Consider the following 12,983-nt stretch of genomic DNA (forward strand, 5'->3'; position numbering starts at 1 on the left):
GTGTATGACCTAGACCGTTTCAATGAATGTGAAGTGTGAACGTACGTACTACAAGCTGGTTTGTTTTCGTGGTGATAGTTCGTTGACATGTTAATGCCTCATTTATCAAATAAGTAATGACAAAACCCTATTAGTCCTAATTCCTAACAGTACCACCAATTGATCAACAACACCCTAACAAACCACAAGTACTACCATTGCCAGACAAAACTGCAAGTTTCACTTCTAAAGTTCCACTTGTGCCACTAGTACTACCATTGACACCATTAATACAATTAACATTGGACCAAGTTTATTTAACAAAATTTCCACAAATTTGAGGTACGCCATTTGGATGTCCACGTCTTCAACCATTAAAGAAAATGAAGGCAAGTCTTCGTCTTCTTTTATAAAGCAGCAGAAAGAGACAGAACGATACTTGTTCTCGTTTCTATTGTCTATTTTATTTTTCAAAAACGGAAATCTCAGCCTATATAGCTATGAAGCACGGACACGTGTTATGGGCAGCATATTGTGTGTCCGACACGGACACGGACACGCGGACACGCACTAACTCATAATATAAATGAAAGTGCTTATGGTGAGATTCGAACCTTAGTTATCCAAAACACTCAACAACTCTTTAACTATTTCAACATATTCAGTTTTTATTATATTTATGCACACGTTAATATATATAAGGAGATAAACCGGTGATAAAAATCAAAATGCTTGTGGTGAGATTCGAACCTTGGTTATCCAAAGTACTTATCAAGTCCTTAGTCATTCTAACAAGTTATCTTTTCATCATTTTAATGCACACTTTGACATATATATACATCTAAAATTCTAAATACTTTCAAATTTATAAATTAATTTTTAAATAAATATATATGTATTAGAAATAATATTTAATTAACGTGTCCACCACGTGTCCGTGTCAAAAAAAATTATATATGTCGTGTCTACGTATCGAATCGTGTCCGTGTCCGTGTCCGTGTCCGTGCTACTTAGCTATATAGTCTAGTACTACCATTGACACCATTAACTAGTATATATGGTAATCCCAATCAAGGAGTCAGATAACTTTGACCTGTTCTTAAATGTCGAGTTTATACGACTCTACCCAATTTGTTTGGCTGAAAAGGCATCAAGATTAAGTTTAGGGGAACTTTGTGCTACTTTTGTTGTTTTTGAAGTATCCCCTTCCATTCGTATCTCACTTTTCAAACATTACCTTTGTCTTATATTTAAGAACAGTACAACTATTCAGATTGGTGCAGGGTTTAGTATGTTGTCATATTAAACACGGTCGGACCGGATCGGGCTTAATGTTTAAACAAATAAGCCGCTCGAACATGATTTTGCTCGCTTAAAATGAATTGAGTCGGCCCGTTTGTTACCTCGAGTGGAAACACATCTGTTAAAAAAAAAGGAGCTAGTCTTGGCCTTGGGCCTCAACATCAGCCCAGTTTGTCCAAAGTCCAAACTCACTGCGGGGATTTTGACAGAAAGAGGGAGCTGCGCCATGATCAGTCGAAACCGGAAAAGAAAGAAGCAAGCAGTGTGGCTCTCTATCCAGTTCAGGTTTTGTCAAATGAAGAAGAAGGTAACCGAAGTTATTCTGGTCATGACTCATGAGTTTGTTTGGTTTGCTCATTTGTTTACAGAGAATCTCTCTCTATTGTGAAAACAACGCAGCTTTCACATCTGTTAATGGTTAATTATTCTCATAAAGCTCCTTTTTTATTTATTCATATTCTATTTAATCTTCTCTCTCTCTCTCTCTCTCCGTCAATTTCCTAGCAACCAGCTCAGTCTATGGCCTCCAACTTGGAGCTTGCTGGGTCAGTCAATGTCATAGACAATGGACTCGTGGTTGAAAACTCGGAGCTTCCCCTTTAAATCTCTTCCCATATCCCTAGCTTTAATTCGGGTCTTTGCATCAATGCACTTCACCAATCACAAAGTAAGAGAAAAGTATAAGTCTTGGCATGTTGATCTGCTCTATTGTCTTCTAGTTTAGATTGGTAGTACTGATCAAAGTTTCCATTTTGGATCTGAAAGCTTTGTGATTTGGTGATATCCCAAGAAGCTGTGGAGTTTTAGGGTCTTGTTTTATCATTTAGTTTGATCACCAATACTGAGGTAATGCTTATATGGATTGGAATTTGCTAAATTTGTCTGCCATGTTTTGTTGGTTATGTTGTTGAACTGTTTAGAGTGGACATTGAGTTTTCTGATTTTGGTGTTGGGTTGTTTTGTTGTGAAGGATCAAGAATGGCTGACCTCGTTTCAGGTGGAGCTATAGGAGTACCATTTACTATACTGTATGAAGTGATTAAGGAAGTGGTGATCAAAACTAAGATGTTTAGACCTCTGCTTGAAGAACTTAAGAAGAAGATAGAAGATTTGAAACCACTGATCGATGAGATGGACAAGTACAATAAGGTGTTGGATCGTCCAGAGGACGAGCTTCGACAATTTAAAGTGCAGATGGAGAAGGGCCCTGAGCTTATTCACAAGTGCGCCAATCTTAGCTTTTTGAAAAGCTACAAAAAGTATAAATACAGCAACCAACTTCTTGAGTTGCAGAACTCTCTTCAGAATCTGCTAGCTATACTGCAATGGCAACAAGCCAGGGATGTGAAGGAGACATTGGTTGGAGTGAAGAATATAGAGAATGTGGTGCTGCGAATGGATGGTGAGGGTCCTGCTGGATTGAAAGAAGGGATGAATAATATGAAAGAGGCATTAGAAGAAGTAAAGGTTAAAGTAGGGACAATTTTCCAGCAGATTGGTCAGAAAGGTGACGTACAAAATCAAATAGACAGTGAAGTACCGGTACCTCCTCGGGTTATAGTTGGATTGTATGTGCCTTTGAGGGACTTAAAAATGAAGCTTCTTTGGGATCCTGAAGTGTCAATGCTCGTGCTGACTGCTCCTGGAGGATGTGGGAAAACCACTTTGGCTACAAAGTTCTGTCAAGATGAGGATGTCAAAGGTATGGTATCTTTTTTTCTTCTCTGTAGTTGCTAAGTTATTTATGCCTGCTTGCCATTTAAAAGGTCTAATAGTTTTAGTAGTCCGATTTTAGCATCATATTATTTGTATAGGCCTCTTTATATCTAACAACAGCAGAACATGGACTATTTATATAATTTGATTTCATACTCGATTAAAAAGTTTTTTTTTTTTTGGGGGGGGGGGGGCCAAGATTTTAGTTCAGTATGGCTCAGGGATAGTTGTGTCAAGCAGACCCAACTATTTGTTTAACTACTTATGTGGGAATTTATGTTCCATTCTGTTTATAGTCGTATCTTTTGGAAATTAAAGTCTTCAGAAATAAGCCTAATCTAATGGGACTTTTACAAAGGAATAGCAGCCAAGCATTTACTTGATGATTGGAATATAATCTGTGAATAAAACTGCTTTAATCATTACAGCTCTAATGCTGGGGCTGCATTTCAAGTCAAGATTACCAATTTTCATGTTAGTTCTTTCTGTCTGCACAATTTTAGATAATTTTAATGGGTCTCTCATTGACAGCTCGCTAATTCCCTTGATAGGTACATTCAAGAAGAATATCTTTTTTTTCACTGTCTCAAAGGATTCAAACTTCAGCCTTATTGTACAAGGACTGCGTCAGCGCAAGAGTACTGATGTACCGTCTTTCCAAGATGAAGCAACTGCCATCAAATGGCTGCATAAGTTTCTGAAGGAAGAAGGAGAGGCACCTGTATTGTTGGTTTTGGATGATGTTTGGGCCGAAACAAAATATCTTTTGGAAAAATTTGATGAAGTCAAAATGCCAAATTTCAAGATTTTGGTGACATCCAGATCACAGTTTCGAGGATATGGTTCTCTGTATCATCTGCAATCACTAAATGATACAGATGCAATGACTCTTTTGCGTCATTCAGCATCAGTAGATGATGGGAGCTTTCGTCAATGGAACAAACTTGCTGGAAAGGTGACACCATTTTCTCTGAAACCCGCTACTTTTTCTTATTTATGCTTCACAAATTGAAGGAAGAAAAGAATTATGTTTGGCTTTTACATATTCACCTGTGAATACTCTAGCCATTATGGTTACTTAGCTCATTGAAAACTACACAGTATTTCAATTAAGTTCTCATAGTTGTTTGGCTAAACTAGAACTTCTGCCTCTACTGCAGATAGTAGAACACTGCAAGGGATACCCACTTGCTATTGATGTGGTCGGAAAATCACTCCGCGGAAAATCTTACGAGTCATGGTGTAAAAGAGAAATGGAGTTGTCCAAAAGTGGTTCTATTGTTGATGCTGAAACTGACGTGCTTCTACGTCTTAAAAGTAGCTTAGATGCTTTGAATGAAAAAGAAGCTATCATCAAGGAATCTTTTGTAGACCTAGCTTCATTTCCAGAAGGCCGAAGAATCCCTCTAGTTGCTCTCATTGACATATGGGCAGAGTTACATGAAGAGCTAGATAAAGATGTCCTGGCCGTAGCAAACCTGCAAGAACTTGCTGGTCGAAGTCTGGCTGATCTTGTTGTCACAAGGTATGCAGGCTCGTTGTTTCATTTGCTTGAAAGTCTGACCGACTGATTTTTATATATTCATTAATAGCTGCTAATGATTATCTGCTATAAGATAATTTAGTTGAAGTAGTGTCTTAATGAGTAACTCAGTTTTGATCACCATCAGGAAGGAGATAATGGAGGTTGATGACTACTACAGTGAACACTTTGTAACCCAGCATAATTTGCTTAGACAGCTGGCTGTTTATGAAGCCAAACTAGACGCAAGTAAAAAGCGACTGATCATAGGCAACTCAGGAGACGATCTGCCCAAGTGCTTGACTGAACGGAAGCATCAACTTATTAAGCCTCGTCTTTTGTCAATCACCTCAGGTTGTCTATACTGCCCGACTACATAAATATGCATATAGGCACATGCAGGCACACATTAATGAGCACTTACATACATAAAAAGTACGTGAAAATTCTTTCTGCTTTTATTTTCTTGTTACTTACATCATTTCACATACTTGCAGATAAAACGTTCTCAACAAAGTTACACAACATTGATCTAGCAGATGTTGAGGTTATGGTTTTGAATTTCAACGCAAAACATTATGCTTTGCCTGATTTTGTGGAGAAAATGGTTAATCTGAAGGTTCTGATAATCACAAATCATGGTTTCTCCCCTGCTGAATTAAGTAACTTTCACCTAGTGGATTCTTTACCAAATCTTAAGAGAATCAGGCTAGAGCGTGTTTCAATTCCTTCCGTAACCAAGAATTCCATACAGTTGAAGAGTCTGAAGAAGATTTCATTATTCATGTGTAGCATTGGTCAAGCTTTCAGCAATTGTTCCTTCGACATTTCAGATGCATTGCCAAATTTGGAGGAACTAAATATTGATTATTGCAATGACTTGTTGGGATTGCCTGATACGATTTGCAATCTGGTTCATCTAAGGAAGCTCAGTATCTCAAATTGTCACAAGCTATCTGCCTTGCCGAAAGAGATTGGAAAGCTGGATATGCTAGAAGTTTTGAGGCTAAGGTCTTGTACAGATTTGGTAAAACTTCCGTGCTCTATTATGGACCTGGGGAGTTTGAATTTTCTTGATATATCTGACTGCTTCAGCATTATCGCGTTGCCTGTAGACATTGGTGGACTCAGCGGTTTAAGAAAGATCAACATGAGACAGTGTTCCAGATTGACAGAGCTACCACTATCGGTTTTTGATTTTGAGAATATAGAGGAGGTGATATGTGATGAAGAAACTAAAGAGTTGTGGGAGCCCTTCTTGCCTAGACTCCCGAGCGTCGAAGTAAGGGTGATCAAAGAACAATTCAACCTAAATTGGCTCCAAAAGTCTCAATTTTGAAAGTTTTCTTCTATTTAGTGAACAGTGCAAGTCATTTGTGCTTCATTTTTGTTTCATTTTTGGAATAAATGTTTTGTAAGAATCCAACTGAGATAAAGTTCTGAAATTCTTTCAGAATAAGAGTGAAAGTGTATACTGTACAGCAATTGGACTATATAATAAACGGGTTTTGTGACATTGCATGGGTCTAGGAAGACTTGAAAGTGCACTAAATTTGGAACTTGATGAAAACTCGTCGAGCTTATTGCTAAAATTTCTTGGCAAGCACAAATGAAATGTTCCAAAGTGATATCTGTTTGATCAGTTTCCAAGTTAATGAGCAGTAATTTCTAACTTTCCAAGTTCAAAGTGATGCGTGTGGATCCTCTACTGAAATTGGGAAGAAACATGGACGGTGCTTCCTGTCAAGGCGTGTTCAAGGCGTGTCATGGATGAAGCTGCAGGTAAGTTTTTTTTTTTTTTGTGTGTTTCTGTTTTCAAGTTTTAAAACTTGAAACTTTATTGTAACAAATTGTTCTTTTTTGTCTTATGCCTTTGAACATTGTTCGCACCTAGCTTGCACGGAAATGCGGGAAATGCGCATTTCTCGCTTCCGAAGCGGAACGACTATAAAAACGCGGTGGAAACGCAAGTTTCCAATAAAATAAGGGGTTTTTTCTTCTAAAATGTGAAGGGTTAGACATACATTTGTTGAGTCAAATGACTCATTTTAACATATTTTCGACCACCCACCGAGTCATCAACTTTTCCTCCCTCTTGTTAATACATAAATCTCTTATATATATTTGTGTTATTTCGAATGTAGAACATTAAATTATTAAGACTTTAAGTTACTATAATATTATATTTATTTATTTTTATATAATATATATATATAATTTTATTTCAATATTTCCAAAACGTACTAATTTTCTAAACAAATTGAAAAAAAACGCTTTTGTATTTCCTAATGTTTCGTTTAGCGTCTTCCGCTAAACTATGTGTTTTTTTTTTTTGAAAGGGCTAAACTGTGTTTTTCTCTGCTATTAGCTGATGGTGGGCCACTGGCTTTGCGTTTTGTTTGGCGGGTTTATATTCTCCTCACCACATATAAGTTCCCTGGAAAATAGTACATGTTATTGCTTTGTAGCTCTACAAGTCTTCTGGTAAGTCAATGGGGCTCCAACCCAGAAATTTCATTCAGCTTCATCATGAATATTCTATATATTCTTCATTTGTTCTGGTAGGAAGTAAGAAATATTTGACCTTTTGTATCGTTGATTGATTTTTGAGTGCTCATCTTGATTGATTTCATGCGTTCCAATTTGCCAAAGTTAAACAATCTTAATTTTCCAGATTTTCAAGTACCCAAAATACTCTGTTTATGTTTGATTTTGCTGTAATCAATGAATGATGCTGGGGATGTATTTGCTGGGGCTGGTGGAGGAATACTGTTTAATGTTATCTATGATCTGCTTAAAGAGCTCATCAGCAAGTCTATGATATATGGACCTCTCCTCAAAGACATCCTATCTATGCTAGAGTCATATGAACCACTGATCAAGCAGATAGAAGCAAGCAATGAGGAACTGGGTTATCCAGAGGAGGAAGTAGAAACGTTCAAAGCACATATGGAGGAGGGGATAACGATTGTTAAAAAGTGCTCCAAGGTTCGGAAGTGGCACATCTTCAAGAAGTACAAGTACGCCAACAAGCTTATTGGGTGGGATAGTGCTCTTGTAAGACACTTGGATGTATTGAAGGCGCAGGGAGTAAGGGATGGAAAGGAGACCTTGGTTTTGGTAAAGAAGACAGAGAGGGCGCTCACTCGGATTGAAACGAGTAGTATCAGTTTAGAGGCAGGGGTTGTGGATATAGCAACATCCAGTAGGCATATGGAGAAGGTTCTCAGTGGACTTGAAATGAGGAGTGTGGATATAGTGGATGGGATTTACCGAATTGAAGACCGAGTTGAAATAAACTCTAGCATTGTGGAGGCAGGGTTCAAGAGGCTTGAAGATCGACTTGAGACACGAAATGGAGCTGAAGTTGGAGCTTGGGGTGTTGTGCCTGAACTTACACAGTTTACGGTTGGATTGGATGAGCCTTTGCAGGAATTAAAGATGAAACTTCTTAAGGATGGAGTCTCGATGCTTGTGGTCACTGCTCCAGGAGGATGTGGGAAAACTACATTGGCAACAAAGTTTTGTCAAGACCATAAAGTCAAAGGTATCATTTCTATATAATTGTGACTTTGAGAAGTAATTGCACCTTGTTGATATATTGTATGAAGAAAAGTGTTTCAGTCATTTCATACTCCTTGAATATGCCTGGGCTGCAATTGTGTATGCTTTTTCTGTTTACTAGGATATCTGATTAATAGAGTACTTTTTGTTTTTGTTTTTGTGTAGCTAAATTCAAGAACAATATCTTCTTTGTCACTGTGTCGAACACACCAAACCTGAGCTTAATTGTGCAAGAATTATACCAACGCAAGGGTTCCCAGGTGCCTAATTTCCAAGATGAAATAACTGCTGTCAAGTGGCTGCAAACATTTCTTAAGGACCAAGGGCGGAACCCTTTACTATTAGTCTTGGACGATGTTTGGTCTGGATCAGAATCCCTACTAGACAAGTTTCAGTTTGAGATTCCAGATTATAAGATTTTGGTCACATCGAGATCTGAATTTCCGAGATTTGGTTCGTCATATCATTTGCCATTATTGGATACTGAAAATGCCATGGAACTCTTTAGTCATTCAGCATCCTTGAGAGATAAAAGCTCACATATTCCAGCAGACCTCTCAAGACAGGTAAACTTTTGTTTGCTATGAACTATAAGTCTATAAATATATGCATTTGATATTTTCTTTAAAGGGTGGGAAGGACACTAAATTTACTAATTATAACTAAAGAGCAGGATTGTAAAGTGTAAACACATCTATTTCTTTTAACAGCACCTGCTAGTGATTAAACAGTTAAGCCAGCGTAGTAGATGTAGAGATTTATTTAACAAGTTTTTCGTGTGCATGAAATACTGAGATGATTTAGTCTGCAACTAATTGTAAATGATTCCAAATGCAGATAGTAGAGGGCTGTAAGGGATATCCACTTGCGATTACAGTGGCAGGAGGTTCACTTTGCGGACAAAGTATAGAGATCTGGAAACAAAGACTAATTGAATGGTCCAAAGGTTCTTCAATTCTTGATTCTGAGACAGACTTGCTTATTCGTCTCCAAAGCAGCTTAGTTGTGTCGGATAAAGAAATGGCTATCATCAGGGATTGTTTTCTAGACCTTGGATCATTTCCTGAAGACCAAAGAATCCCAGTTAATGCCCTCATTGATATGTGGACTGAGTTATATGAGCAGCTCGATGAAGATACTTTGTGTGTTGCATACCTCCAGAGGCTCACCAACCGAGGTCTAGCTAATCTTGTAGTCACACGGTATGCTAGCTTCATGTAACCTTATTTTTGTCTATATTCATAACTAGATGCTTCTCGTAACTTGCTACTTTAATACAATATATATTTTGAGCAATCTCTGCTTCTAATCAACTGAGTTCTGATTGAAAAAACATAACAGGAAGGACCGGACGCAGGGCGATGGATACTACAGCGAACATTTTGTTACTCTGCATGATCTTCTTAGGGAGTTGGCTATCTATGAGACAAGACTACAAGTTCCGGGAGATAGAGAAAGACTGATAATAAACATAAAGGGAAACAACTATCCCAAATGGTGGATGGAAAAGAAGTATGAATCCATGAAAGCTCGCCTGTTATCCATCTCAACTGGTAACCCCATCTCTTTTGATAACAATTACGTACGAATGCATAAAAGAGCATGTATGCACATATGTTCTTGTTAAGACACAGACCAAGACTTGAATAGTACTTTTACGTGGTAGTCCATGCTCACACCAAATGGTTCTTGCTTGCAGATAGAAATTTCTCATCAAAATGGCACCACATGGAATTACCAGAAGCTGAGGTTCTAGTCTTGAATTTTCAGACAAAGAATTATGCCTTACCCAAATTTGTGGAAACTGCGCATAAATTAAAGGTACTTGTTGTCACAAATTATGGTTTCTCACCTGCTGACCTGAGTAATATTGCATTACTGGGTTCGTTATCTCACCTAAAGAGAGTTAGATTGGAGCGTGTCTCCTTAAATTCAATAGCCAAGAACCCCATACAATTGGTGTGTCTGAAGAAGATAGCCCTATTTATGTGTACCATTGGGAAAGCTTTCAGTGACGATTCCATTCAGATCTCATATGCATTTCCAAACCTAGAGGAACTTAGCATAGACTATTGTAATGATTTGGTGGAAATGCCTGCTGGCCTGTGTGATCTAATTCATTTAAGGAAGCTCAGCGTCACCAACTCACATAAGCTTCTCGTGTTGCCTGAAGAGCTTGGAAAACTGGAAAATTTGGAACTGCTGAGACTAAGGTCATGTACAGACTTGGAACAGTTGCCAGGCTCGAGCAGGAACCTAAAGAAATTGATATTTCTTGACATTTCTTATTGCTTTAGCATCAAGGAGTTGCCTGAAGATATTGGTGAAATGAGCAGCTTAAGAAAGCTTAACATGAGGGAATGTTCAAGATTGCAAGAAGTGCCTATATCAGTATTGGATCTTGAGCTTTTGGAGGAAGTAGTATGTGATGATGAGACATGCAATTTATGGGAACCCTTACCTCTCAAAAACACAAAAATAGTGGTGGAGAAGGAAAATATCAACCTGAATTGGCTCCATAAGCTTCAAATTTGAGAGCAGTCCTTACCTAACAAACACATTGGAGCTCTGTATGTATGATTCATTATTTCTCCCTGTCATTTCCTTCCCCTTTTTCAATTTGATTCGTTATTTTTGTAAATGCATAGGACAACAATATAGCAATGTAATAGGCTACTTTATTTATGACAATGACTTCAGTTCTCAGATGTGAATTTTCAATATATGAGCAGCTCACTTTTGTAGAAATCTTCATCTATGCTAGTGCTACTTATTAGTATTATACAACAGCAGTAACATGTCCTCTGGTAATTAGAATTTTTGTATACTTGATTGAATGAGAAGATTCCATCAAAATAGGGCCATCTTAGAATACACAGCTTAATTCACTCTCCACAAGTACATGTATTTTTCTTTTTAATTAAACTGGAAAGATGTCACTGAGATGGGGAGGGCTTAGAGTATGTGGTAGGTGGATTCATATTTCTAGCCATGAAGGAGTGAGGAAGTTGCTTGATCAAGCTTTTCCTGGTAAAGCCTCAAGTGGTAGAAAAAACAGAAACAGACAAAAACATCAAGTCTCCCATGGCAATCCGCGTTTGCGCGTTTAACGTTTTAAGTCTCCTATTAGCAAGTCAATGTTTAAGTCATGTAGGAGTTTCCATCGAGCTTCCCCAATCCCCAATGATTATCAGTTTACATTATCTTAGTGCCAAATTCCTGAGTCGCAAACCAACATTTAGTTCTTTACTTCTTTTATGATTGCACTCATTGTAGAAGAACATCTAATATTCTTGCCTATTTTGCATGATCAACAACTAACGGATTACTTTCTTTTTTTTGAGAATCACGTTAATTGTTTGCATGGGTTCCAAATGACATTCATGTTATTGGATATCATGTTTCAGTGATCAAGTTTTCTCAGTATTCTTTTTTGGGTAATTAATTATAGACCCAAAAATCAACACCCTTTTTAATTTAAACTCACCCTTAAAATTCTTTCAGTTAGGTTATTATATAACAAGAAATAAAAAAATTATTTTCTATAAGAAATAAAACTTGTTCTTGATGAAAATTACTTTATTTGCCACTGGTACAAATACATTTGGTATGTTTATGAAGTGCTTAATTGTATCTTCAATTTAATATCCCATCACTTTATATTAATGAGATAATTGATTATAGACCTAAAAATCAACATTCTTTTTAATCTAAACTCACCCTTAAAACTCTTTCAATTAGGTTGAACAAGAAATAAAAAAAATTATTTGCTATAAGAAATAAAACTTATTCTTGATGAAAATTACTTTCTTTGCCACTAGTACAAATACATTTGGTATGTTTCTGAATTGCTTAATTGTAGTTTTAATTTAATATCTCATCACTTTATATTGATCAATTCACTTTGAAATATCTTCATTTTTGAAATTCCTTGTCACCTCTAAATCTCTTACCAAAATACTACCTTAGAGTAGGTATTTTTGTTATTCTATGTTTTTCAGTGTGTGTGTTTGCTAAATCTGAAGAATCTATGTAACCGGTGAAAAGTATAATCCTTATTGTTTAATGGAGTACGTGATTCTATGAAATATGTATGTTTTTCCTTAAGTCTGTTAAATATGTGAGATGATTCATATGGTTACTTATGTATTGGTTGAGATTTGTAGGTTTCATAATTCTGTTGAGTAGGTGAGTTTCACAATTTGGTTTTGTTGTGTATCTAAGGTTGAGGTAAGAATTGAAGTTCTATTCTATAGAGCATTAAAATCTACTTAGTATGTAACATGATTTGCATCTATTTAACAGATATACGTAAAGTGAATAATTGTTTAGTAGGTAATGAGATCTGCATCCATAGTGTTGGAATTTGGCAATTATGGTGATTTCATTATGTTCTTTAAATTATAGTGTGTAGGGTTGTTTTGGTTTATGATAGGTACTTTTAAAATGCTGAATATGAGGGAGAATGAAAAGTATATTCCAGGTATATGAAAAAAATCTTTGATAACATAAAGTGATAAGAGGCTAAATAGACGTCAAGAGATGGAAAAACAAAAACTAAGGTAAAAATTAAGGCTCATTATGACAAATTCAAATAATTAATTGTCTTAAATAAGAAAAAAAATCAAAATTCATTCAATCATACCTCTGTTTCACTCTTGTATATTCTATAATTTCTCTAAATTGATGTTGATACCTTATTTTATCAAATTTCTCCAAAATGAAATTGCAATTTTCATTTATGATAGATACAATTAAATGTTAACTAAATTAGAAAGTTGATCAAAGTTAATTTTAAGGAGGTGTTTCAATTTCTTAACCTAGAGGGTAAAAAAGTGAAACTATTCTAAATGAAAAATATTTGTTATAAAAATATTAGGTTAAAATAATTAATTTGGGT

At 36.4% G+C, this 12,983-nt stretch overlaps 2 protein-coding genes across 2 annotated transcripts; both read left to right on the top strand.

The window, feature by feature from the left end:
* Positions 1-1,806: 1,806 nt before the first annotated feature.
* Positions 1,807-6,035, top strand: LOC126805083 (probable disease resistance protein At5g66900). The gene is made up of 7 exons (XM_050532185.1): positions 1,807-1,948; positions 2,047-2,127; positions 2,252-2,983; positions 3,549-3,952; positions 4,158-4,522; positions 4,668-4,873; positions 5,017-6,035. Exons 3-7 carry the CDS (start codon positions 2,260-2,262, stop codon positions 5,856-5,858), a joined length of 2,541 nt encoding a protein of 846 aa, XP_050388142.1. The 5' UTR covers positions 1,807-1,948; positions 2,047-2,127; positions 2,252-2,259; the 3' UTR covers positions 5,859-6,035.
* Positions 6,036-7,009: 974 nt separating this feature from the next.
* On the top strand, positions 7,010-10,850 carry LOC126805082 (probable disease resistance protein At5g66900). The gene is made up of 5 exons (XM_050532183.1): positions 7,010-8,066; positions 8,249-8,649; positions 8,921-9,285; positions 9,425-9,636; positions 9,783-10,850. The coding sequence occupies exons 1-5, from the start codon at positions 7,244-7,246 to the stop codon at positions 10,616-10,618; spliced, it is 2,637 nt and encodes an 878-aa protein (XP_050388140.1). The 5' UTR covers positions 7,010-7,243; the 3' UTR covers positions 10,619-10,850.
* The last annotated feature ends 2,133 nt before the right edge of the window (positions 10,851-12,983 follow it).

The sequence above is a fragment of the Argentina anserina genome, chromosome 1 (genome assembly GCF_933775445.1).
Source record: "Argentina anserina chromosome 1, drPotAnse1.1, whole genome shotgun sequence".
NCBI lineage: Eukaryota > Viridiplantae > Streptophyta > Magnoliopsida > Rosales > Rosaceae > Argentina > Argentina anserina.